At 47.0% G+C, this 27,240-nt stretch overlaps 1 protein-coding gene across 7 annotated transcripts in view; it reads right to left on the reverse strand.

Moving 5' to 3' along the window:
* Positions 1–9,241: 9,241 nt before the first annotated feature.
* Positions 9,242–27,240, reverse strand: part of ARHGEF6 (Rac/Cdc42 guanine nucleotide exchange factor 6) — a 116,025-nt gene continuing 98,026 nt past the window's right edge. For 4 of the 7 annotated variants that reach the window (XM_053201743.1, XM_027054816.2, XM_027054821.2 and 1 more), the window contains 11 exons: positions 25,024–25,170; positions 22,667–22,753; positions 21,918–21,996; positions 21,159–21,304; positions 19,911–20,036; positions 18,405–18,425; positions 17,204–17,297; positions 15,846–15,935; positions 13,874–13,973; positions 12,321–12,375; positions 9,242–11,717 (listed from right to left, as the gene is read on the reverse strand). In XM_053201743.1, the coding sequence (XP_053057718.1) occupies positions 11,577–11,717; positions 12,321–12,375; positions 13,874–13,973; positions 15,846–15,935; positions 17,204–17,297; positions 18,405–18,425; positions 19,911–20,036; positions 21,159–21,304; positions 21,918–21,996; positions 22,667–22,753; positions 25,024–25,170 (1,086 nt within the window). In that variant the 3' untranslated portion in view covers positions 9,242–11,576. The remainder of the gene's footprint in view (positions 11,718–12,320; positions 12,376–13,873; positions 13,974–15,845; positions 15,936–17,203; positions 17,298–18,404; positions 18,426–19,910; positions 20,037–21,158; positions 21,305–21,917; positions 21,997–22,666; positions 22,754–25,023; positions 25,171–27,240) is intronic. The other 3 variants (XM_053201744.1, XM_027054815.2, XM_027054817.2) reach the window with 3 other exon arrangements.

Raw genomic sequence — 27,240 nt, forward strand, 5'->3', positions numbered from 1 at the left:
AAAGAGGGCTTGGCCTGGTCCAGAGAAAAGAGACCATACACCGGGCCATGACTCTCCCTGCCTCGCGGTAGCTCAGTGCCACTTTGTGCACAGCCACACTTGCCTGGCGGGGTCATGGGGGCGGGGGAGGGCGAGAGGCATCACCCCTTTGGTAGGCTTCCTCCAAAGGGAACCTACGTCCAGCCTGGACGAAACTTTTAGTCTTCGTATCCTCACCTCCCCGGGTTTAAACATCGCCCCTGCACGTCACCCCGCCTTCTTCTTCTTTGGGAATGGTATCTCCCCGTTATCTTGGCCTCTGGCGACCAAGTTGCTGACCACATCTGTTACCAGAAGGAATGCTCTAGATACAAAGACTACATTTTCTACTCTATTTCTCCTGCTCTCATACCTCCTACTGCTCCCTAAAGGACACCTCCCGTAGCTCCGGCCCACAACCTTCTTTCCCCTGAGCGTCAGCCTCACCAAGCCAACTGCCTTCACCCCCTCAGAGTACTTCCTCATGAGGTCACCCTGTCCTTTCCAAGAACTCCAGGTCCCACCCGTTACCCTCTTCTCTTCCTGTCCCACATGCTCGCAGCAGGCCATCTCCCCCGCTTTGCCAGCTCATGGGTTCGAGCACCACCTTCATGCCTGTAGTCCTGACCTGCCCCCCTGGAGTCTGTCCCCAACTGCCTGCATCTCCAAATGGTGGACCCAGGCCCCCCAGCCCAATGGGTCCAAAGGGAACTGTTGACCCCTCCCCCAACACAACGAGATATGTGCTCCCCAAGCCAGAAACCTGGCTCGACTCCTTCCCACTGTGCTCACTCCACGTCCACACCGGCATGAACACAATCAGCTCTCTTTCTGAAACAGTTCCTACGTTGATCTACTTCTTTCTACCTCGGCTGCCACTATCCTAAGTCCGCGTCACTGTCACCTCGCTTCCGGAATGCTACACCAGGCTCCCAGCCTCCCCGCCTCCACTCTTGCTCCCTGTCATTTGACCTCCACACACAGCCAAGGTGACTTCTTGTGTGTTTTTTTTGTTTTTAATGTTTATTTACTTTTGAGACAGACCGAGACAGAAGGCGAGTGGGTTAGGGGCAGAGAGAGAGGGAGACACGGAATCCGAAGCGGGCTCCGGGCTCTGAGCCGTCAGCACGGAGCCCGACGCGGGGCTTGAACTCACGAGCCGTGACATCGTGACCTGAGCCGAAGTCGGCCACTCAGCCGACTGAGCCACCCAGGCACCCCCAAGGTGAATTCTTAAACACAAGTCTGATTTCTCCACTTCCCTGCTTCAGCATCTCCTGCCAATATGCCTCTCAGCGTCTTAAGTTCCAACCCTCGGTACCGCATGTGGTTTACTCTGCTTGGAACACCCCTCCTCCTCCCCCTCCCCCACCGCGCCCGCAGCTCTTAGCCAAGTGGAAGACGTTCCTACTATTCTGTGAGCTTTTTGAGGACCAAGACTGTGTCCTATTCACCTGTTCATGGTGACTTCAGTGTCTACCACAGGGCCTGACATAGAATTGGTTCTTTATTTATCGCATGAAGGAAAAATGAATAAATGCAGCTGCTTATCACTCGGTGAAGTAGCTCATGAAATAATTCTGGGGGTTGGGTAAAGCAAAAAAAAAAAAATTTGCAATACTGTAAAAATAGTTTGTCGACAACATTTCTATGATAAAAACATACTCGGGGAGTAGAGAATGAGAATTATAGTGTAGATAAAAATAAATAATCTATTTCTATGGGGCGCCTGGGGGGCTCAGTCGGTTAAGCGTCCGACTTCGGCTCAGATCATAATCTCACGGTCCGTGAGATCGAGCCCCGCGTCGGGCTCCGTGCTCACCGCTCAGAGCCTGGAGCCTGTTTCCGATTCTGTGTCTCCCTCTCTCTCTGACCCTCCCCTGTTCATGCTCTGTCTCTCTCTGCCCCGAAAATAAATAAATGTTAAAAAAAATTAAAAATAAATAAAAATAAAAAAATAAAGAATCTGTTTTTATTATTTAGTTCATGGTAGGTCGCAAAACGGTACATGCAGTTGTTCCAAACTTGAACATTTTCAGAGTTGTTCTACTAAATGAGGAGGACCTGAGGACGTTTCTGGTCTACCTATAACGTTCTGATTATAAATTATCTAACTTCATTCCATTTTTTTTTTTTTAACAAACATGTTACTTTTACATTCCCTCTAAGGGTTGGGGGAGGGAAGGCTTGAAATGACCAATGCTTTTTATTTCCAAAGAAAGAGAAAATGAGCCTAGTATGAAATATTAACGATCTCTGTTACCTGGTAGGAAGCAAATGTCTACAAAACGCAGTGTGCTCCTCGTACGGGGAAATCGCAGTTAAACGAAGGCAACAGAAACGCAGAACATGAAACGAAGTACAATTTTTTTCTCTGTGAAACCTCCAGTTAAAAAAGAAAAAATAGGAGGGGAGCCTGAGTAGCGCAGACTTGATTTTTGGCTCAGGTCATGACCCCAGGGTTGTGGGATCGAGCCCCACATCGGGCTCCATGCGGAGCGTAGCACCTGCTTGGGATTCTCTCTCTCCCTCTTCCCCTCTCCCCGACTCTCTCTCTCACACACACACACTCTCTCTCTTTCTCTCTCTCTCTCTCTCTCTCTAATTAAAAAAAAATGTTTTAAAGCAGAAATACTCACTGCCGTGTAATGATTGTGTCTGGAGTCAGACAGATACAGTCTTGATCTAGGCTCTGCTATTTCACTAACTTTATAACCAGGGCAAATCACTTCTCCTGTGGGCCTCAGTGTCCACGTCTGGAAAGTGGGGATGGTAATACCTGCTTGACAGGGTTGGTGAGGATTTAATGAGGTCGTTCCCCGAGAGCGCCCAGCAGAACCTGGAGTCCGGAACGGACCGTCATAGACAGCAGCGCTCAGGTGGGTTTCCACGCGGCCCCCAGAACACCTGCCTGCATCCAGCGGTGCAAGTGCACAGGAAGGCATCTTAAAATGGTTGAGATGTAGGAGACCAAGGAAAATAGGCCTTGCCCAGGCAGTAGACCAAAGACCACACCCACATTGAGGGTATTTAGGAAGGTTTCTTTTTTTTTTTTTTTAATTTTTTTTGTGAATGTTTTTATTTATTTTTGAGACAGAGAAAGACAGAGCATGAGCAGGGGAGGGGCAGAGAGAGAGGGAGACCCAGAATCCGAAGCAGGCTCCAGGCTCCGAGCGGTCAGCACAGAGCCCGACGCGGGGCTCGAACTCACGGACCACAAGATCACGACCTGAGCCGAAGTCGGACACTCTCAACCAACAGAGCCACCCGGGCGCCCCTAGGAAGGTTTCTTTTTAAAAAGACTGTAATCTGGGGCGCCCGGGTGCCTCTGTCGGCTGAGCACCTGGCTTCGGCTCAGGTCACGATCTCCTTGTGAGTTCGAGTCCCGCCTCGGGCTCGCTGCTGTCAGCGCGACCCTCTGCCTCCCTGTCTCTCTCCCCTTGCCCCGCTCACACACACTCTCTCTCAAAAAATGAATTAAAAAGTCTGCGACCCTTGATTTCCAATCTAAAGGACATCAGCACGCAAATGTACCCCCTCCAGACCACACTCCTCTGAGTAACCCCAGCAGGCAATTCGGCAACTCTCAAGAACGCCAGTGAAATACACAGGGAACTTCCCACGGCCCGCTCCTGGAGCTCCTCTGAATTCTGCACGCTTTCCTGTGGACTTGAGCCCCACTTGAGTCCAATAATCCGTCACAAACCCTACTCCTCTCTCCTGCACCTCTCTGCTGTGAATGTCTCGAACGCACAGCCTTTAACTCAGATCTGATGCCCATTTCTGGTTACTGCTTCTTTTTGTTGTTGTTGTTACCCATCCAGCCACCCATCCAACACTGATCGACGGTACGTGCAGTCTTCTGCACGACACCTGTGCAAGCTCCGGGAGCGGTGGCACAGACTGGGTCCTAAAGGATGTTGGGGTGGAGGAAAGGAGCCCCCGGGGGAGAGCACGGAGCACACAAGACCGCAGAGGTGTGCGCGTGGATAAAGGGTCCGGGGGCGCGGGCAGGAGTCAGCTCACCGCAGGCATCGTGTGCAGGGCAGTCTTGGTGTCTGGGCTGACTTCCCACGGCATCCTGCGCGACAGCGTGGCTCAGGTGGCCGGCGGGGCAAGTTGTGAGGAAGCGGCCAGGAGGCTGGGTCACTGACCGGACCCTGCAGGCTTGGAGGACGCAGACAGCTTTCCCACCCCAATTATTTGGAACACTTACTCACTCAACACATACGGCGTAGGTACTACGGACTTGACCCTGTATCGGGCTCTGAATTTACAAACAGGAAAGGAGACAAGCCCTCCTCTTAAGGTACGTCACGTTTGGTGTGGAAAAAGACACAAGCAAATGAAGTGCAATGCAGGGACACGGAAAAGGGGTGTTGGAATCTGGATTCCCTGAGGACGCAACCAATACTTGAGCTTTTTTTTTTTTTTTTAGAAATTATTTCAAAGTTACGGAAAAGTTGCAAAAATACTAATATAAATACCAAGTGTATCTTTTTTCTGAACCATCTGAGGTTTTGTACATCATGGCCTCGCCCCTGAATATTTCGGCATGTATTTTCTAAGAAGAAAGATATTCTTGTTTATAACCACAGCCCAGGTGAGCCTCAGATAACACAGGTTTTAAGTATGTGGGCACACTTACATGCAGGAAATAGGGTACAGTACTACAAACGTATTTTCTTTTCCTTAAGATTTTCTTAATAAATTTCCTTTTCTCTAGCTTACTTGGTTGTAAGAATATAGTGTATGGTACATACAACATACAAAATATGTGTTGACTGTATGTTATCAATAAGGCTTCTAGTCAATAGTAGGCTGTTGGTTTCGTTTGGGGACAGTCAAAATTATACGTGGATTTTTGTGCAGGGCAGTTGGCGACCTTGCCCCCCATGCCGTTCAAGAGTCAACTCTACACTTAATCAACTTCCGTAAATTTAACGCTGATACTGATCTGCCATTTGTATTCCTGAAAATTCTGTTAAGTGATACAATAATGTCCTTTAATATCATTTTCCCCTTCCAGTAGGATCCAGTCTGGGGTCAGGTATTGAATCTAGTTGTTATGTCTCTTTAGTCACCTTTAATCTGGAACATTTCCACAGCCTTTCTTTGTATTTAATGACATTGACATTTCTAAATAACAGTCTCTCCCCTTTAAAACAAAAAAAGAATGTTCCAGGGGCGCCCGGGTGGCTCAGTCAGTTAAGTGACCGACTTCGGCTCAGGTCACGATCTCGCGGTCCGGGAGTTCGAGCCCCGCGTCGGGCTCTGGGCTGATGGCTCAGAGCCTGGAGCCTGCTTCCGATTCTGTGTCTCCCTCTCTCTCTGCCCCACTCATTCTCTCTCTCTCTCTCTCTCTCTCTCTCTCTCTCTCTCTCAAATAAACATTAAAAAAAAAAGAATGTTCCTTATTTTGTCTGATGTTTCTTCATGCTTAAATTCCAGTTATGCCTTCCTGGATGGAAAACTACATACACGATGTTGTGTGCTTCTCAGGGTTCCTACCACATCTGGACGCACACAATGGCCATCAGCCTCTCGTCGCTGATGTGAATTTTGATCACTCGCAAGTATCTCTCGCATCATCATCTCCCCCTTGATTCAGCATCTGACAGTCATTTTTGCCTGAATCAGCCTTTAGTACGCTGGTGGCGACGTGATGGCTTTCCCGCTCCCGTGTCCCTTGCGCGTTTACGAGTCAACACTAACCAGGGTCTGTACACAAGAGCTTGCTGTTTCTCCCCACTTATTGATTAGTATGGACTCACAGACTTCTACTGTTTTCAATGCTCTCTAATTCATTACTGTCCTTATTTTGGTGCCCAAACTTTCCCTTATGTGGCCAGTGGGAGCCTCTTCAAGTTGGCCCCTGCGTCTTTGAAACATGGCTCCATCGGGTTCTTTTTTTAGCGTTCTGTTACTTTCTGGCACAACAAGATGTTCCACGCTCATCTAGTACCTTCCCTGCTTTAGCCATAGACTCAGCCATTTCTCCAAGGAGCTCTGCTGACTTTCAGCACAGAGTAGAAGTGCTTACTGCTCCCAGGAAACATATATATACACTAATTATATAGTGAGAGACTAAATATATATAAGAATAAACTAAGAAATATAAATATATATTTTATATACACGCACACATACAAAAGCTGTCAGAGTTAGCAAATAGAAATTCAGGAGACCCACTTATATTTGAATTTCAGGTAAACACTGAAAACCTTAGTATACGTACATCCCGTGCGATGTTTGGGACATGATCTCTACCAACATTATTTGTTGTACAGCTGAAACTCAAATTTTTAAAAAGTGAGTGAGCTCTACGCCCTTCGTGGGGCTTGAACTCGAGACCGCAAGATCAAGAGTCACATGCTTTACGGACTGGGCCAGCCAGGTGCCCCATCTGAAATTCAAATTTAACTGAGCACCTTGTATTTTGTCTGGCAATCGTAATACATACAGACACACATTCACATGCAGAGACACGCCTATATGCACGCGTTTTAGAAATTGTGAGTTCACATAGATACTTGAGCTGCCCCCTAATGGAAAGGGAAGAATTTGCTCAATGGACAGGTATGGGAAAGGGATTTTAGGAAGGACAAAAGGCATATTACAGGACTTAGGGGAAATTCATGGAGACTAAATTTTGCTGTGTGCTGGAGAATAGCGAGAGATTAAATTTTGAAGCAGAGGAGTGACATATATCTTGCAGGTAATCACTCACCTGGCACGAAAGAGGACAGACCGGAGAAGGTGACACAAGAGGGAAGGAGGTGACAAGTGCTAAAAATAGGCGATGGTCAGGAGGATGGAGAGGAATTCAGAGGATACGAGAGAGTTAAAACTGGTAAGATGGATGGCTAGACTTATAAAGCATTGATGTATAAACTTATACACGGTTGAGGGAGAAGGCAGAGTGGAGGAGAATGCCCATTTTCCTGGCTGGGGCAACGAGGTGGCCAGGGGTGCTGTTCACTGGGATGGGAAACACTGGATGAACAGACCCGGGAATGCAAATGAGGAGTCCAGCTTTGGATATGTTGAGTTTGAGGTGCTGAAGGACACCCAAGCTGAGACCGTCCGGCAAAAAGCTGCATCCATGGGTCTGGAACTCAGGAGAAAGATCGCGATGGGAAAATACGGACGCGGGAGTCACCTGCGTTGTGATAAATGAAGTTACAGGAGTAGACAAGACTGTCCAGGAAGAGGCTATAGAAAGGAAGAGGAGAAGAAAAGTGTCGAGGATCAGCCAATGTTCAAGGGACAGGCAAAGGAGGCAGAGCCAGCAAAGGAGATGGGGTTGGTCAGGTTGGATGAATGCCAGAAAAGTTGGGCTCATGCAAGCCAAGGAAGATCTATCAAGGAGGCGAGGGTCAAACACTGTGGAGAGATCAAGATAAGAGTTGAAAAGGCTTCCCTGGATTTTCCAATTAAGAGCTCAGTAGTCTGAGGGTTGATGGGGGGTGGGAGGGAGGGGAGGGTGGGTGATGGGCATTGAAGAGGGCATCTTTTGGGATGAGCACTGGGTGTTGTATGGAAACCAATTTGACAATAAATTTCATATATTAAAAAAAAAAAAGTTCAGTAGTGACTTCAGGAGAGTAGATGGCTGAGGCAGAAGCTTACTTAGCAGGTGCCAAGTATAGAGGAGGAAACATGGTAGAGACAGCACGGATCCAAGAGGCAGACAGACCAGGGTTTCACGTCCCGGCTCCACACACCCCGCTATCTTGTTCAACATCTGCGCCTCTGTCCATTTGTAAGATGGGGATAACCAATACCCCATAGGGTCGCTGGGAGGGTTTTGTGAGCTTAGCCATGTAAAACACTTAGGATAGAGCCTAGCACCCGGGAGGTGCTGCGTCGTAGCTACGACTTCAGAGTAGGAAACGTAAACTGCCAAAGGCATGGTGAGCAGAAAGGTAATACTAGGTGCCTGCAAAGTCACTGGCTACGGAAGTGAAAGTCGGGGGGCCTCCACTGGACGGATGGATTCAAGGTCATGGTTGCTGCTGCTACGGTCTCTCATGCACAAAACTGCACCCTCTGGAAGCTGGGGTACAGAAACCACCAACACGTCCCTGGAACCACCCACATTGTATACGGAGCCTTAGCTGCAAGGGAGCCTGGGATAGGTCTTTTTTTTTAAGGCTTCTGGGGAGAAACATAAGAGGGGGCACAACTCAGGAAACAGGTGTTGACGAGGATGCGGAGAAAGGGGAACCCCCGTGCGCTGCTGGTGGGAATGCAAACGGGTGCAGCTGCTCTGGAAAACAGTATGGAGGCTCCTCAAAAAATTAAAAGTAGGACTTCCCTCCGACCCAGCAGTCACACCACTAGGTATTTCGCCAAAGGATACAAAAAATGATGATTCAGAGGGGGCACAGGCGCCCCAATGTTTATAGCAGCGCTATTGACAACAGCCAGATGTCCATCGACTGACGAATAGATGAAGAAGACGTGGTATGTATACACGGTGGACTATTACTTGGCGAGCAAAAAGAACGAACGCTTGCCACGTGCAACAACGTGGATGGAACTAGAGGGTATTCTGCTAAGTGAAATAAGTCCGTCAGAGGAAGACCAGTACCATATGATTTCACTCATATGTGGAATTTGAGAAACACAACAGATGAACATAGGGGAAGGGAAGGAAAAATAAGATAAAAACAGGAAGGGAGGCAAGCCATAAGAGACTCTTAAATACAGAGAAGAAACTGAGGGTTGCTGGAGGGGTATTGGGTGGGGAGATGGGCATGAAGGAGGGCACTTGTCGGGATGAGCACTGGGCGTTATACGTAAGCGATGAATCCCTGGGTTCTACTCCCGAAACCAATGCCACGCCGTATGTTCACTAGCTTGGACTTAAATAAAATGAAAAAAAAAATTTTTTTAAGGGGGCAGGACCAGATGCATCTGTCTCGAGGGGGAGCAAATATTTTCATCGTGACTGCTGACACCAGCATTCCAACTGTGGGCAAGATAGAGGCTACCACTGGTTGACAAAAGCCCTATACCGGGCGGAAAATGGTGTAGACAGGTCGTAGGCTGGGGCCAGAAGGAGAGGGGCGGAGAGGTTAAGGAAGGTCCCGTCTCATGGCATGAAGTATCTCTGTAAAGTGGGGAGCAAACGTCCCCTGCCCTGAGTGGAGACACGCGGGGGGAAACTGCCACCAGCTGGTGGGGGCGGGGGGAGAAAAGGAAAGAAACACAGGACTTAGTTTATAAAGCACTGTTATTCTTGTTTATTGAAAATGTCCGTTGGAAAAGTCTTCAAAATAAAAACAAGTTAGAAAATCTGAGCTTGTGTCAGAAGGGACGCGACGGAAGAGGAGCTACAAAGCCTCTAAGGGCAGCGGTTTAATTACAGGGTGACAGGAACCCACTTATAGAGTATTGTCAACGACACAACTACGGAGACACTGCTCTCGGGCTAACATGGCTTCGTTTCCTTTATATTATTGTTTAACGTGCGAGTGCGGACATCACTCGGCGCAAGCTTCAGTACCCAGCGTACCGAGGGCCTTTCCTGAGAAGGGCCGGGTTCCAGACACATGCATAGGTACACGTCACTTTAAAATAAAGACCTTTCGCTATGCAAAGCAATCCTACACCTTATCAACTAAAGGATTTCGCAATCGCAACAATGTTCCCTAGGGGTATAGTTTGTGCCATTCACTGCAAGCCATTGGTTAACCCCAGACGGGGCGGACGCTAAGATCTGTGTGGCTGTTGTTAAGTTTTAGGTGAAGGACGGCACATCTAGACTGCTGGGCTTCCACACAGCTTCCAAAGATGGCCGCCTGGGGTTGGCTGATGGTGGGCGGCGGGCATAGTCCGTTTCCCGTGGATGGTGTCATTTCTGCCGGGCGGCAAGCAGTCAACAGCCTCGTACTGTGTAGCTGTGGGAACTTGAGACCCCCGGTACCAAAAAAGGAAAACGGGCTTAGCAGGCTGGGGGTGTTCAAGCTTCAAGTTTGGTTTCTAGACAACACTTGCAAAACCCACATTTATAGGCACCCGTCAAACGTATCTGGAAGACAACCTTGACCGGTCCATTGGCCCTTTGCCTCTCTTTCCAGTGATCGTCCCTGCCTGCCCAAGGGCACCTGTCTTTGGGAGAGAGAGGGGCGGGTTGTGCTGCTCTGTCCCGGAGCCTCGTGCCAACGTTCGACTGTGTCGAATTCGGATGGATGCTGCTCTTCTGTGACCCTCTTCTAAACCGGGTTTACGTGGTGCTCATTTTTGAGACACTTACAGAGGCGATCACTTGATTCGAAGGGCAACTTTGGCAAACCGGTTCCAAATACTCAGCTTCACTAGTAACCAGCGCACAACCACTGGAGGGGTCCTTTCTTTCTGGATATACAAACCGGACCAATAGCACATCTCTGCAAATGATGCTTCGAGCCCTACTCGAAGAGGCTGATGAACATACAGCTTCTCACAGCGTATCTGGGAGAGCAATACGGGGAATTAAAGCTGTCTACTAGGGCACAATATCTCCTCAATGCAGATCGTTTTGAAGGATGAGAAGTGGCGAGGCGAATACGCAGTGTGGATGAAGGAACGGCTCACAGTCCGTATTTTTTAAAAGTAAGCAAAGCGCACACTTACTAGTTTACGCACCACTTGGTATGGTTGGCTTAAAGCACTGGGGAGACATAAACCTTACACGGGAGGGAGAAGGTTAGGGGAGGAAACCTATCATGCGCTGGGGAAAGATGGCCAGCTCTGCTGCTGAAGGGGAAGATTGTCTAGTGCAATTTGCTAATGGGTCTGGTGTTGGCATGGATGCGTGGGGCTTCTGCCCCGTAGAGTGAAAATGTCAACCCGCACGAAAGAAATAAGGGTGCTACTGTCTTCTTGGCCCTACAGACAACACAGGGCGGTAACAATAATAATAATAATAATAATGATAATAATAATAATAATAAAAAGTGTGCATTGAGGGGTGGCACATGATCACCCGGGGAAGGGTGGCTGGGTCATTGGGCAAATGTGCTAGTCTTCTACTCACCCTACCCTAGTCACAGCTCGGGGAGCTTCGCCTTCATTAAATTGGGTACTGAGGGGCTTCCAGATACAAGAAAGCGTTCGAGAAAAAGTCAAGTTCACATTTACTAAGCCATGGCCAGCCACTTTGCTCTGGTAGCCAGCCGCAAAAGAGTGACCCAGGGGTAATGGCTGGTAAAGAGGCACTATGAATTGAAGGCCATCTGAAGACCATTTAAGTCACTTGCCTACACTAGGTTTCCCTTTTCGCATCGGATGGAAAAGACTCTGGGGAGATTTCTACCACCTGTCAGAAGGATCTGTCAGAAGGAAAACAACCAACCAATAACCAACCAACCAACACTCAAGCAAACAGGGAGACAGAGAGAGAAAGCGAAGGAGAGAGAGAGAGAGAGAGAGAGAGAGAGAGAGAGAGAGAGAAAGAGAGACTGACTCCGATACAAAATGAAAACCGAAGAAGTGAGCAAACAGAGCGTTTGAAGCTGGACATTTCAAGATGTCCCGAAGGCAATATCTGCCCAGCTGCACAGTGATGGTTATGGAAGGATGGAGATCTTGCTACTGGACTCGGCCCGAATACACTCATCAGTTTGCTTCAACAGCCTCCGGACCAGCTTTTCTAGGTCCCTCCTTGATTTCAATTCTTCTTCCAGGCATTGCTTCATTCTTTTATTTTCCTGTAATGGGAAAAGACTTGTCAATTCCCAAACCAAGTGGCCCCTTCTCAGGGCTCCTCCTGCTTATCCTGTTAGCAGCCGTCACCACTGACTGTACTTTCCTTTCTCGTGCTCCTCTGTCTCACCCTGAGTTTTGTGACAACCTCCCGAGTGTTCTTCCAGTCTCTGTTCTCCCCCCTCCAGTCCATCCTTTACCCCGTCACCAGGCACAGCCAGTCCCCAAACACTGGGAAGAGTGTGCATCATGAAACAGCGGATCACATCTCTAGAGGAGCCCACAACTCAAGATTTATGGTTCTCTTTACACTTATCCACTCACGGATGACTTAGCTTTGCAAAAAAAATTCTGTTTACAAATGTCTGAGGGCGTGAAAGTTATAACTAAGTTGGGGACCCTTTTGTAAACTGCTAAATAGGTATATGAGTAATCCTGAGAAATTTAAACCCAAGACCACATGGGAAAACCAACAAGACCCACCTTGAAGACACAAGGAAAATAAAAATCCCCACCTCATCACCTTGTCCCTGGACCTCTCCTGAGAACACCTACCAGTGCGTGGTCCTGTTCTCTGAGCTGAGAAAATGACTTTTATATTTCATTACCTGTTTCAGTTCTTTGACCTCATCCTTCAAGGCATAAACAGTATCCACAAGACTCCTAGAACATAAAGTTCGGAGTTTAACAGCTGGCACTGAAACACTGTTAAGCAAAACGTAACAATAAAAGCAGCTTTCTAGAAATACAGATCCTGAAAAGCAGTGGGCTTTCCAGCTGGTCGGGAGACATAACCGCCAAGAACGGTCCTCGTGGGGCCCTATTTTTGTGGGTGAACAACCATCAGCACACGTGGTCATTCAAACACGATGTCATTACACCTTTTCTACACTGCCCTCCTCTTTGGCCACTTGCTTCCCAGCTGGGTGAACACACAAGAAGAGACTAGGGCTCATCAAAAGGTTTCGATTCTTTCTCTGGGGCAGGAATGAACATCACCTAACATACAATGAGGGCCGTCATGAGGTCCTGCCTATCCTACAAGATCTGTGCCATGGCATTGCGCTTTTCACCTCTCTGACCCTACATGACACAAAGTCAGAGGCATTATTTCTGGAAGATTCCATCTATTCCCAAAGAGAATTGAAGTGCCCTGGCTGAGTACATTCCCCCAAAACCTCACAAAGTCATCATGGGGATTAATATAGCTACGACAATTATAATGACAATGATTATCATCTATTAAGTGATTACCATGTGCTAGCCTTTGTATTTATTTTTCCATTGAACCTCACAACAAACCTTACAGTAGTACTATCATACCCATTTACAGATGAGGAAACTGAGGCACAGAGAGGTAAAGAGGTTTGCACCTAGGCCATACAGCTAACATGATGCAGAATTTGGACTTGAACCAGGGCTGTCCCCTTGAGCCCAAGTGCTTTACCATTTTGCCACATCACTTCATGTACCAGATGGAAAAACACATCAACGATGTCAAGCACTTTGAAATATGCTGTCCTAGGCAAATTTAGGCCTGACTTCAGAAATGACTCAAGTTTAAACAAACCATTTGGCTGGCCACTTTGTGTTTATTTTATGAGCCCATGGGTACTTAACCTGATTCTCGCCCATTAGGTCACCGTCACTACTGTGCAAAAGTAGACCAGGGACATCATCTCCCTGAACCCCAGCTTCCTCGCCTATAGAAGTGATGAACATAAAGCTTATCTCACTGGGTTTCTGTAGGATTCTAAATAGGTCAAGTATGTGAAAGTCCGGTGTTTGACTCAGTATGCATGAGAAGCATCCATCTGGGCAGGGAAATTGGTGCTGTGGCCTTCCCCAGCACCATCTAGATTCATCTAGAGTGCTATTCTTGTGTGCCCTGAAGCACCGTACCATATGAGGGAGCTGATCCCAGGGGCAGCCACCAAGCAGAGAGTTCTGCCCGCTTGGCCTCCCTTTCCCCCTTCCCTTTGTTGGGGGGGGGGGGAGGCAGCCCTCCCACTGCTTCCAACTGCATGAGAGCAAAGAGGGGTATATTCCCGGAGAAGGACGGACTATCCTTCAGTGCAGGCTTCGCAAGAGACCCACTGCCCTGCCAGAACCTTCTTTCTGGCCCCCAGACAGATCAGAAACAGCAGCCTGCTCTACTCACTTCTCTTCAATGATGGTCTGGCCGTTGCTCCTGGTTTCTTCAATGATGAGCTTCTCTTCCTCGGGGAGTAAGACCTGTGGAAGCGAATCTTTGCGAGCACCTACAAAGAAGGATTGAGAGAGGGCGGAAAGGGGACAGTTACTGGAGACTATTCTAGGTGTTGGCCCCTTCCACTGTTGTCATCGAGGGGTCTTTGTGGATGGCATGCTGCTGCCTTGCACCCCAGAGAGCAGTCACCCAACATCTGGTGACTACACCTTCCCGACTGAGGAAACGGCCAAATACACCGATTCAGTCTCGAAGCGGGGGGCCGGGGTGGGGTGCGTTCAGTCAGTCAAGGCCATTTTGGTCAAGGGTAGGGTGGGGGTTGGGGATTATCACATCAGCTCAAAGATGTGGGCATCCTTAGGGCTCTGCTCAGACTGCCTCGAGGCTCTGGGACAGAAGAGGTGACGGAACAGACAAGGGACCTGGCCAAACAGCTCTCCTTATGTCCAACCTCCCCCTCACTTCTGGATCCTTCCTTTCAGAGCTCAAGCCCTTAAACTTCAGTCTCCCTGAGCCACTGGCGTCCTCTCTTCGAAGCCTAATTCCTTCAAGTTGTGAGTGCTCACTGCCTCCCCTTTGCTGAGGTGGCCCTGTGTCTGCCTTCCACGGGGCCCAGCACTTGGTAGGTGCCTAATAAGGAGACAGCGGACCGACTGACTGATCGGTTAAATGCAGCAGGAAACAACAGCAGTCGTTTCCAGGGAAGCACTTCTGGCCAGACAGGGACAGAGGATGGGAGGTCACCATGATGCTAGACGCTTGCCACGTGTCAGGGGCAGTCTGGGCAGGAGGGGCGGAAACGTGACTCTTTAGGCCACAACACCTGCCTGCCCCTGTGACACATCGACAGACACTGTCGACATGAAGAGAGCAGGTTCGGGGAGCGGGTGAGGTCAGGTTTTGCACGAGGGAGGCTTCTTCTGGGGCCTCCCTGTCCCCTTCGCTTTCCTAGTTTTCATGACACACATTGCTCTCCCTTTCCTTTCTTTACTCCTCGAAACTTGTCCTCAGAGCTGGCCATGCCCAAGGCCACAGCCAGGATTTGTCTGTGAACTAGATGGTGTGACAGTCCTCCCTTCACCACCAAACGTGTCAAGTTCGACATCAAACCTCTTCCTCCCGCCAGCCTTAGGGACAAGTTACTCCGAAGGCATCGAGTGTCTTAGGCAAATGCAGACAGCAGACACCTCACTTGTGGTCCCCTGAACGCCTATAGTCACGGAAGACTCGTGTCTATGTGACTCGGTTTGGAAAAAAAAAAAAAAAAAAAGCTCAAGGATCAATCAGAAAACATCCGCTTGCTTTCCTTTGGTGCCTGAAAGTTGCTGGGGGGAGGGGTGCGGGGAGGGGGGGATTACCCTCCCCCAATAGCTCCCTGTAAATTGCACACATTCCAAACAGCCCCGGCTAAGCAGCTACATTTCCAGAATTTCAGAGCAACTTTGAAACTTGAGCTTGGTGAAGCACTGTTCGCTTAAATATGCAGCTGATCGGAGATAGTATTGTGACTTCCTTTCCAAATCTGCCCATGAGAAGAGATTAGCATCAGTTCACAGGCACAGGAACTCTCTGGGTTCTTTAATTCCTAACTAGTGCTGGTGAAGGCATCTGCGTACTTCAAAGGAGAATGACTTTTTAAAAAACTTCTTTTGTTTTCATTTCTATCACCTCCAGCTTTTTTACTCTTGCGTGTCTCTTTCTCTCCGGGCGAAAAGAAAACACTGCGTAAACAAACCGCCGGGCAGCTAAAAGCCCCTTATCGGAAAGATGCAGTTCTGCTCTTCTGCTCGCTGCTCCTCGGCACGAAGTCACCTGCTCTCCGCGCCCTGCAACCCAGCTGGGCTGCTTTTCTCTTCTTCAAAGAGGCGCCGAGCAGTAAAGAAGAAACAGGGCTCATTAGAGAAAGTGGTTTGGGGGAACCTACTTGAGCCATGGCCTTGTTGAAAGTTTGCGCTGGTGCAGTAGGCTTCGATCACTTTCAGGATCTGAGCATCTTCTTCCAGAGCAGCCGTACCTGTGAGATTTAATTACCAATGAGTTTGCAGAGACATCTACGCCCCTGGACCCTCAGGATCATGCACTGCACTCAACTGCTAGGGACTGGCCTCCCTGACCGGAAAGCTTCCTCCCCCAGTGGCTTTCTTTCCAGAGTTCTTTCCTGAAGAAATGTCCTCATCACTTTGGGGCTTTTGGTTTTAAGTTTATTTTTAGAGAGAGAGAGAGTGTGTGTGTGTGTGAGAGAGAGAGAGAGAGAGAGCAAGAGCGAGAGCGGGGAAGGGGCAGAGAGAGAGAGAGAGGAAGACAGAGTCCCCTCCACATTGTCAGCACAGAGTCCGACGCGGGGCTCGAACTCATGAACCTCAAGATCACAACCTGAGCTGAAGTCGGACGCTTAACTGACTGAGCCACCCAGGCGGCCCTGGGGCTTGTACTAGACTCTTAGAGGCCGCAATGACAGCCCTAGCCTCAGTTCTCATCCGATATATACCACAACCTGCCTCTCCCTCAAACTTCAAGGCTTCCCTTCTCTAGGAAGCTTTCCCCCATAGACCTCACCCGTTTTTCCAACCAGCCAGCAGAGTCACTGATTCCCCCTCCTGTCTCTCCTCCTCCAACTCATTCTTGAAATGACTGGAGGGCGAAACCCTGCTAGCTAGCCGCCGCGGATGCACACATCCCGGTGGGGGGTGGGGTGGGGTAGATGCAGAAGCTGGAGTCCAGCAGATCTTTCCAGACTGTATTTTTGGCCGGGACGCACAGATCCGTCACCCCTTGGTGATACATCACTTACTCCTTCATGTGTGTCCCAAAGGACCTCGTTCCCAGCCATAGAGGCAAATACATACATATCCACTGGCTGACCGACTCTGCAGCCTGACTCTGAATCCAGCTGCTTCTACGCAGCAGCTGCCCGATTCCTCGGCTAACTCAGAGAACGTCACTGAGCATTAACCTTCCAGAAGGATTTCAGCCTTCAGGTCTATTCAGTGTATCCTGGTAGAGGAAAATATCTTGGGCATCAGAAACTAAGGGAAAAAATGTATCCGTAGCAAACAGGTCCCTTTAGTGGTTCTCAACCAGGCGGGGCAAAATATTCGAAACGAAATCATACAGGCGGCAGCTGACTCAAAAATCTTAGAGGTGACCAAACCCTTGAATGCATGCATTTTTTCTTCATGAAACAGGGGGTACGGAGGACAAACTGCTCTAATCATCTGCTTTCAAAAAAATCCTTCTGCTAGTTCATCCATAACCGACCTTCCAAAAGTACAAAACACATACTTTTCCGAATCACATACTCCTCCTCCGATGGCTTTCTTTCCGTCTTTCTTTTATGAAGAAACTTCTTCATCGTTTTGGGGCTTTTACTAGACTCCTGTAAGGACAGAGGTTTGTTTAGGAATTAAAATTCTCCCCCCAAGACAAATTAAAAAGAGCAAATGAAATGAAACCGAATGGCTGTCTCTTATTTTGACAGTCCCAAAAGGGCATCAAAGTTTAATAATGTACACAATAAAAAATGGCTCCAAGAAACTCTAAAAGCTTCCATAAAACAGAGGCAGTGACACTGGCCTCTCAATCGCCATAGGGACGGGTGCCGTGTGCAGAGAAAATAGTGGGTGTAGATCCTAGGGAAACAACCGCATTCCTAACTTGGTTTATAGTCCTCGCTGATACAGTTTCCAGGGAATCAAGTAACAGTTGTAAATACTAATATGGTACATACTGCTTTTCAAGGAGCTTCAAAGCTTTTTAAATACATTTTCCTTAGCGACAGTCCCACAAAGAAGAATATTAATTTCCATTTGTCAGATGGGAAAATTAAGGGACCAAATAATTTCCCTGAACTCAGAGAGAAGAGCCAAATGAGGGATGTCCTGATAAATAATTTGGCGTCAGGAGCGATGGGTGTAGACCGAAGCTTAAATGTACATACAGAAAGCCGTATTTTTAATTAGCAGATAAAAGAGCCATGGATTACTGAATTTGCTTTTGCCGGATAAGTAACGGGTGCTCATTATCAGGTATCCAAATAAAGAGATGAGAACCTCAGACCCTAGTGACCGTCTTATCCCAATGTTCCATGCAAGGTATATACGTGATGTGTGGGTCATAATTAGTACCTTAAAATATATGGGACAAAAGAATTTAATTTCTTCCGCTTAGCCACAGCGACCCACTTAGACTTGAAAACGGACATGGAAAACTCACATGTGACAAAAAGGATCGGAAAAAGAGCGTTTACCAAAAAGACACAAGGAAAACAGGCATTTTCAAGGCGTCTAAGACAACATTTTCATGTGGATTTCACAAGAGGCTGCTTTCTGAAGAAAGTACTTACATGTCAGAACTGCATCTTCGTACTTTAGCCACCAATGAGAACAAGGGACAAAACAAGCATAAAGGAAAAGCTTCATTCATCAGAGGTGACAGCACAGCATTATGAGGCCACTGTAAGCCAAAGATATTGTTCTACCCTTACCTTTAAGATATAAGACATCCTCTAAAGTGAATATGTAAAGAAAGAGAAAATGAGCGTGAGAGGTCGATGGTTATAATGATCAAATCCATTTATCAGTAATTCTAAAACAACAGTCAAATGTTAGTGTCATCATCAATTACACAGAACATCATCATGTTTCCCGCATTAGTCTCAGATGCAATATTGTCATGCGAAAGCCCAAGGAATACAGTTCTGTGCAGAATAACAAATACTGAAAATAACTGAAATACACACTATACGGTAAGAGTATATTAATAGCTCTCTTCTCCCAGCAGAAACAACGTGATCATGCCTTAGTTTTAATGGATTAGTTCTGCGAAGGATTAAGTTAACTGGACCCTTCAAGGCTCACCTGAATTCGAACTTAGGAACTGACAATTACAAAATAGCGATCGTTAAAAAGGGAACCCAGATAACTACGATTTTCCCGGGTCGATTTCCACAGCAAACCTGTGGGACTGTTTCCTGGCCCAATTCTGAACAGAGGTACATAATAAGGATTCAGCTCAAGCATTATTTCTCCTGTCATGCCCAGTTGAAACAATCAAAAATTCCTCCGGTGTCAATACCACTCTATTTTTACCGCACTCGGAGGCAACAATTAATCGAGACAGTAGCACACTGTTTGAAATCAAAACAAACTTGAGATTGAGCTAAATCTGTGTCGCGCATCAAAACACACAGTCGATATGGCAATATATGCTGTCTTTGCTCCCTAATTCTAAGATGCGTCTCATAACCGCCACGATCTTAAACCTTCACTCAGGAAGACCTAGTTAAAGAACAGTTACTTATAAATGAGGCTCTTTACTGAAAGCTGAAATGATGATTAACATCTTAGGGAAACAAAACAAAACAAAACAAAACAAAACAAAACAAAACACCATTTGGATGGAAAAACTAACACTCCACACAGTTACAGAAGCCAGTGACTGACATTTCCTGACTGCGACTTTGAGGAAAAAAATAGAAAGAACCTTGAAGTCCCCACACTACCCAAATATCCAACGTTGCTTAGAAGCCTCACTTGAAAAGACATTCTTTTCATTAAATTCTTTTCCCTTTCCAACTGCAGCAGAAGGTCCAGACTCTCATAGTTCAGACTTATGGCTTGGTCCCATAAGACTTTCCTGATTTGGCTTTAATAGATCAAAATGATCCAAAATGCAGAACTGGGTCTGCTTGGTCGCAAACTGAACTCCAAGGAAGTGGCTTCTGTTTAAGATGTGTGGACATTATATACAATTATCAGGAAGGGACCGGGGAACCCAGGCAGTGCACATAAACCCTTCTGGATAAATATTTGCACAGGGACAATGGGGAAATGGAAAATTAAGAAATAAAAACATCCCCGAGTCTAACGATTCACGACTGACTGACATGTATCACCTAGCATAAATTCTAGCACATCCCCACAGAACTCTTCGGAATAAGCTGTGACATTAGCTTGACAGACACATTTTATACCATATGTAGCAAAATTACCTCTTTATAACCTAGTGCTGCTGATGGTCTAAGTGGAGGTGCGGGTCGTAGACAACTTAAACTCCACGGTTTTATAATTTGAGGAGGCTCCAAGGGTCCTCGGGGCTGTCCGGTAGAGCTAAAAGACTGGGAAAATGTCTGATGAGATGCTGGCGATCTGCCACCTGAACCCGACCTTGTGCCACACGGCAAGAGAACAATAGTTTCATTGGATCAGCAAAGCCAACCACAGGAAAGGAAAGGTGGGAAAACAAAAGTCCAGATGATGGGGTCTCTAAGGAACGGCACAAAATCGACTCAACATCCTACGGGCCTGTCTTCCCTCTCTCTTCTGGAATTTGATTCACTAAAGTCAGGGGTGGCTTTCCTTCATAAGAGAGGAGAGTGGAGTCAGCACTGGATGGCTTCAGTCGGGCGCTTGGCACTCTATCAGGTGCTGAAATAGGTTATCTCAGCAGAACTGCCTACGACAAACCTTAGTGAAGTGAAATAACTAACTAGCTGGCAATTGACAAAGCCAAGATTTGACCTCAGATCTGATGCCGGAGCCCTTGTTCTTCCCACCACATCGCACAGTGCCTGAGACTGGAATTTTGGCATCACCGGTTGGAGTATTAACAGCACTGCAATCTTCGCTCTCACTCAACAAGTACAGTAAAATCTCATCAATTCCAAGTCCAGGAATTCCAAATTCGTGATGACTTGGAAGAAGGCAGCGGCTGCAAGTTTACCCTTGAAGGTTGCCCGGTGAATGTGGTAGCCTAAATGAGATTACGTGGAGATGGTGAAGTACTTGGGCAGGTAAACTATCTGTTTTTTGACTCAGCACACAATGAATAGGAGAATAACAGCTGCTAATTAACCCGTTGGGATGAGCACTGGGTGCTGTATGGAAACCGATTTGACAATAAACTATATGTAATAAAAAAAAGTGAAAAAAAATAAATCTCGTTTACCGCTAAAACATCTCAGTGGGACTTCTGATTAGACAAAACTTTGCGGGCAGTTGGCGGGAGCTCCTCAGCGCCGTCCGACAAAGCCGCACGCCTCTACGTAAAACCTTTCATTAATTTGGATGGACCTCCCTCCACAAGTAATCAGAATTAGTGAGGTTTAACTGTACTTCAAGACCTACGAATATAGACAACCCAAAGACTAAGGGCATGCTCACTGCTTCTTGTGAGTCCTCTGCAGGCAGGTGTGACGAGAGACTCAGTAGTCCCCGGACCGCACAAGTGGACAACTTACGGAATGAGCACCAGAAGAGGACGACGATGTTTTGGATAATGAGCTGCAAGAGGCAGGTCCCCTGATCAGTCTGCACAGCTGCTCCAGCCATTCCTGGAAGTCCTGGCTGTTGTTGCAATGGACCACAGTCCTCTCTACTAGGTTACCTGCATTGCCCCATTGGGAGCATTTGGAGACAAAAGACACGGAGGGCCTTGAGTTCACCTCATTCATAAACACACGTCGAGCAACTAAGGCTGGGGTGTCTGTTTCCATGAGTGTCCACACCGATGAGATAACCCCTGTTGAAACCCCTGCTGAAGCAAGGCCAACATTCGATCTCGGGCTCCCTACTGGGGAACGAAGGGGGTAAGGCCCGGGGCCACCATCTCAGCGTGAGCTGCTGCCCCCTCTCGGTGCAGAGTGCAACCGTCATATGGAAATCACACGGGCCTGGCAAAAGGGACCATAGGCCAAAAGGTCAGGCCTTACCAGGCCTGCTCAATTTGTGCCTCTACATCAGTCCATTCTGTTAGTTCTAACAAGTAGCTCCGACGCAAGAAAAGATTGAAACCAATGGCCACGCTGAGGCTTTTGAGTGGCCAGGAGACTTGGTTCTGTCGCCAGACCCTAATTATCCCAGAAAATGGAAGACACCTTGCTGTGGCCAGGTAAAACTTGCTCACGGACTTAGAGCAGAAAATAATAGCTTTTACTTACTCGAACCCCACTTCATTCCAAAAAGGAAAGTAGCTACTTGAAAAAGACAAGAGTGCCTACCTGTGATTTCAAATGTGTAGTCATTTCCTTCGATTTCATCTAATCTGGTCACCACGATTCCCGCGACTGGTATTTTTCCCTATCAGAAAAAGAACACTCCCATCAGTTCTGCGGTTAGATGTGCCCCGGCTTATGTTTATTAGATTTTCTGACCCTCTCGGAAATCACTGCTGATTCAGGGCTTGACATATTTCTCTGGCCTGCATGCTTCCCTGCTTTCAAATGTGATCAGACAAGAAAGCAAGGGGGCAATGTGGCTTGTGTTTTGCTAACACATCCTAAACCATACGGTCAGGATTTACAAACAGGCTTACTTGTTTTCTAACACATTTTCCGAAGAATCAGTCAACAGAGTAAAGATTCAAAAAAAATTTTTTTTTCCAGTTTCATGAACATTAGTCATTGCTAGGCCAGCTATAATAGGCAACAGTAACTTATAGCACTCCATATTTGGGGAGCGGACTGAAGGAAGTTTAATTTCCCAATGAGTGGAAGGACTTCTGTCGGAACATTCGTAAGCTAGCTCACAGCCAGCACGATGGACGTTCAAGATAAACTCATTACAGCAATACAAAGGTTTTCCATCTAAGGAACATCTGCTCTTATAAGCTGTATAATTACAACAAAGGGTCAGAACATTCTGCATTTTCTGGCTGGAGCTTTTAGTGCCATAGAACAGATATTGCAACGGGATGCAAACCTGTTTGCATTCTGGGTCCTGCTGTTGGTTTTATATGAAATCTACTGACCTGATAGATAAAGCCACTCATCCGAGGACTTGCGGATAACATTATCAAGACACTTGAAAACAACATGAGGTACCGCTCCTCTTTTTCCTAAAGTGAAATGGAAAATATTAAGTGGAGGACAGAAAGTGGCCATTTTGTTCGTTAAGAATTTCTGGAGTCACGAAGGCAACGGAACATGAACGGTGACCTTTTAAAAAAGATACCCAACTTAAAAGCACAAGACGTTGAATTCGACATCGAAGTGAATATAAGTGAATATAAAGCCACAGTTTATCCCTCTTTTTCCTATACATAACGGTTAAATACAAATGACGTGCCTGTTTCCCACGTATGTATGCCTGAGCAGTCACACAGTTAATGCCTTGGCACCAAGGGAGATTTTACACGTGAGGGCTTCTCTAAACTCTACAAACGGATGCACAGGTAGTAGATGCGAAAAAAATTACATCCAGGGGTGCCTGGGTGGCTCAGGTCACGATCTCACGGTTCGTGAGTTCGAGCCCCGCGTCGGACTCTGTGCTGACAGCTCAGAGCCTGGAGCCTCCTTCGGATTCTGTGTCTCCCCGTGTCTGTCTCCCTGTCTCTGTCTGTCTCTCTCTCTTTCAAAAATAAATAAACATTTAAAAAAATTTTTTTAAATTACATTCGGCTTACATGTCCAGCCATGTTAGCTCCAATTATCTCCATGCCCTTCTACAGACACTTAATCTCTTCTTCCTCTTTCCAGCAGCGTCGCCTGCTTAATGAGCTTTTCCTCTTTTGCCTTTAACATACGCACATCTCCTGTCCTAACAGGCCTTCCCGGGCCCCTGTGGCGCCTTCGATATAATACAGGCCTGCCTTGTTTTCTTGCGGTTCACTTCATTGCGCGTCACAGGTAGTCGTGTTCTTTAACAGACTGAAGGCCTGTGGCATCCCTGCGTGGAGCAGGTGTGCAAGTGCCATGCTTCCGGCAGCATTTGCTCGCTTCATGTCTGTCGCGTTAGGGTAACTGTTGCCATATTTCAAGCTTTTTCATTATTACTGTATTTGTTATGGGGATCTGAGATCAGTGATTATGACCCACGGAAAGCTCAGACGATGCTTAGCATTTTGTAGCAATAAAGGATTTTTGATTAAGGTAGGCCCGTTTGGTAGACTACATGGCACTGCACACTTAATAAACCACTGCGTAGCGTAGAGATAACTTTTATACACACCGAGAGACCGCTCTGGAACCAAACCCCCAGGATCTCCCGAGGTATGTCATTACCCTGTTTCTCGGTATTTTATGGCCAAATGGCTTGCTGCCTTCATTTTTCTCCTCATTGATTCCTCCCTAACTGCAGCCCCACCGCTGTCTCCGAGCCATCAATAACTGCCTTCTAGCAAAATCCAATGGCTTCTTCTTGGTCTCCATACTGCTTGACCTTTGAACCTTCTGCAGCACCCACCAACCTTCCCCAGGGTATCTGCGTCTTAAATGAGATTGCTTATTAACCCAAAGTAATGAATCTCTGACAGAGACCTGCCAGGGAGTATAGGAAGATGTCTGGGGACGGGGAAGGCAATTCTAACAGCCGATAAATCAGGCCAGGTGACATAACCAACCTTCCCCCCCTCGCTGGACTGCCCCCTCCTAAATGGGGCTCAGATTTGGCCCTGAAGTTTCATTTCCTGCCCCCACCAGCTTCGTGGGGAAGCGGGGGGGGTACTGCTCACTTGCCAACCCAGCCAGTCCTTCTGTTTACCTGACGTACGTGGCAGTCAGGTTAAGTATCATAAACACCCCTTTGCTTCCGTTTCTCTACTACTCGAGCCTCTAACAGTTCCTTGTTGCCTGCTGGGTGGATCTGAACGACTCTTGCCTGACGCCCAGCGTTCTCATAACCTGACTCTGTCTCGCTCCACGGCTTTCCCTCTCCCAACACACTTCCTCTGCTCCCGAGAGACCGGCTTCCTCGCCTTCCTGCAGCAAAAGCCCACGCTCCTGTTCTCTCCTGAGATAAGAATGACCTCTACCTTACGACATGCTCGCCTTTTCCCTTCGTGGCCCTCCTCCTCGAGTCCCCTCTCCACAGCCTCCTTGCTCTCTCCCTTCTCTGAGCTTCTGTGCAACCCACTGTTGAGGCGCACCATCTACACTGACTGGCTGGGTTCGTTTTCTGGCCGCAGCCTGTGTTTTCATCTGTTTTTAAGGCACGGCTCATCGCGTGGTCTCTCCTCCTCTCTCCCACAGCACCTAGCAGAGTGTGGGGCAAAGAAGAGGCACTCGGTTTCCTGGCACGTTCGAGCAACCTGGCCTGGACGGACGAACGAATCAAAGAAGAACAACAAGAAAGATGGCAGCAATGGCGTTGAGCTGTGAAACCTCTTACCTCACATGTTCCATACTGCACCATTACTTGTGACATAAACAGAACATTCCCCAAGGTTTTAATACTCTCTCCTTCCCACGCCTGAATAGGTTCAGAAAGTATCTGCAACTCCAGCTGTTTTCTCTTCCTTAGATCTTGGCACTGCCCCTATGGAACCAAAGCAGAACATACTGGAAGAGGAATTCTTGCGAAACAGACCCAAAACAAGAGCAGAGTTAGAGGAAGCTTTGGGCTCTCAGATTTCCACAGTGTCCTGATTCCTTACCACGAATCCCATCACCAGATCCGTTCCTCACGGACAGAGAGACCCACGGCCCTGAAGCTCTAGCCTGGGGCCCCCAGAGGTTTTGCGAGGAAGAGCCACCTTTCGCTGTGCCAAAACGGCAAGACAAAATGGCAGAACGGGCTTGCTTCTCCATCACCACAGGTGTATGAGGAGATGAGTGGCTGGCTGGGGTCCCTGCTCTAGCTCCTTTCCAGCTCGTCACCAAGCCGTTTTATTTTCCTAACACATGCTCAGTTTCCAACCAAGCGACAGCTTAGTAAAGCAAACAAACACAAAATGACTCCAGGGGCTCTAGAAAATGGGAAAACTAAATTTCTCCCGCCGCAGTGAATCAAATAGACCTTACAACGAAACAGAGGCACTGCCCTATACTTTGTTTAGGGACTGGGAGTAGGTTGGTATGGAGAAAAAAATACTACATTAATTCTGTTCCTAAAAGAATTGCAAGAAAGAGATACAACTGAATTTTATGAATACAAAGTGAAAATACAAACCAGGAAACAAAATGTGGGGTATGAATACTATATCTATCTATCTATCTACATATAGATAGATATACATCACTGTTTCAGAAAGTGTGAAGTCATCTTAGAATAATTTTTAACAGTATTTACACATTTGTTAAAAAATGTAACAGCATTTACTCCAAATTGAATATGAAAATAAGCATATGGTTAGTTATGTTACTGTTTCCAAATAAATGTCACAGTTCCTTGGGGGCCGTGTTTTCTATAAAATCTCTGCTGCCCCTTTCGGCTAAATGGAAACTTGAAGAAATCAGTTCACTGGACACATGTTTCTGAAGCATCTAAAGTGGGAATAAATATACTAGAACCATCAAAGCAAGCTTCACAACATGTACTATGGTCAGAAAGAAATATTGTTTTCAAAAGGAATTTTATATTCAATTTACGTAGGATAAAATAAAAGGGACCCAAATAGTAATAAATGCCATGTAAAACTGCCAAGATTAAACTGTTTGTGACCTATGACAACAAAAGGTATTTAATGTAATACCTTACTCTGGACTTCAACTTGCTGTTTACCTGTGGACGCATCAGGTACTGATCTTTCAACAGCAATAAAAATGAGGTGATGGCGAATGTTGCATCACAACCTTATAGCAAGAACCGACAACTAACCATGGATCCCAATCCCTTGGAATGCTACATTAATGTCTAGAATGGGGGCACCTGGGTGGCTCACTAGGGTAAGCGTCTGCCTCTTGGTTTCAGCTCAGGTCATGATCTCACCGTTCATGGGTTCGAGCCCACACTGACAGCCTGCTTGATATTCTCTCTCTCTCTCTCTCTCTCTCTCTCTCTCTCTCTCTCTCTCCTCTCTCTCTCTCTCTCTCTCTCTCTCTCCCTCTCTCTGCACCTCCCCTGCTTGCTTGCTCTCTCTCTCAAAATAAATACATAGACATTAAAAAAAAAAGAAATGTCTAGAATGAAGCTAAACTAAATCAATCACCCAAAGTGATGCTTTGTTTTCTCCTAAAAGGCCACCAAGTGCTTTTACATCAGTGGGTTCAAGAAGACATTAACAATCATGCTCAAGATACAAGATTACAAAACAATTGCATTTTGGTACGTTTTTTTCCTTTTAGATTTGATGAAGGATTTCTTTTTCATATGCAAAAAGTCAAACTCACACCCTTTGGCATAAATAGATGAATCCAGCATCGATGGCAATCAGTGAGTGACAAGTTGCGCAGACACAAGGTGAACGACACGGGGGTAAAGACAAAGAGACAAAAGGAAACCCCCCACCTACACAACAATGCTTAATGTGGCAGAGACTTCAAATGTGAGTGCTTTATACCCTCAGCCTGGCAACCTTTCATAGGTAAGCATGATTTTTGGAAGACAAAATTAAATGAAACAATCACTGCGATACTGTCGCTAAAGCTTATTGTTTCCACTCTAAAG

This window comes from Acinonyx jubatus, chromosome X, assembly GCF_027475565.1.
Source record: "Acinonyx jubatus isolate Ajub_Pintada_27869175 chromosome X, VMU_Ajub_asm_v1.0, whole genome shotgun sequence".
In the NCBI taxonomy this organism is placed as follows: Eukaryota; Metazoa; Chordata; class Mammalia; order Carnivora; family Felidae; genus Acinonyx; species Acinonyx jubatus.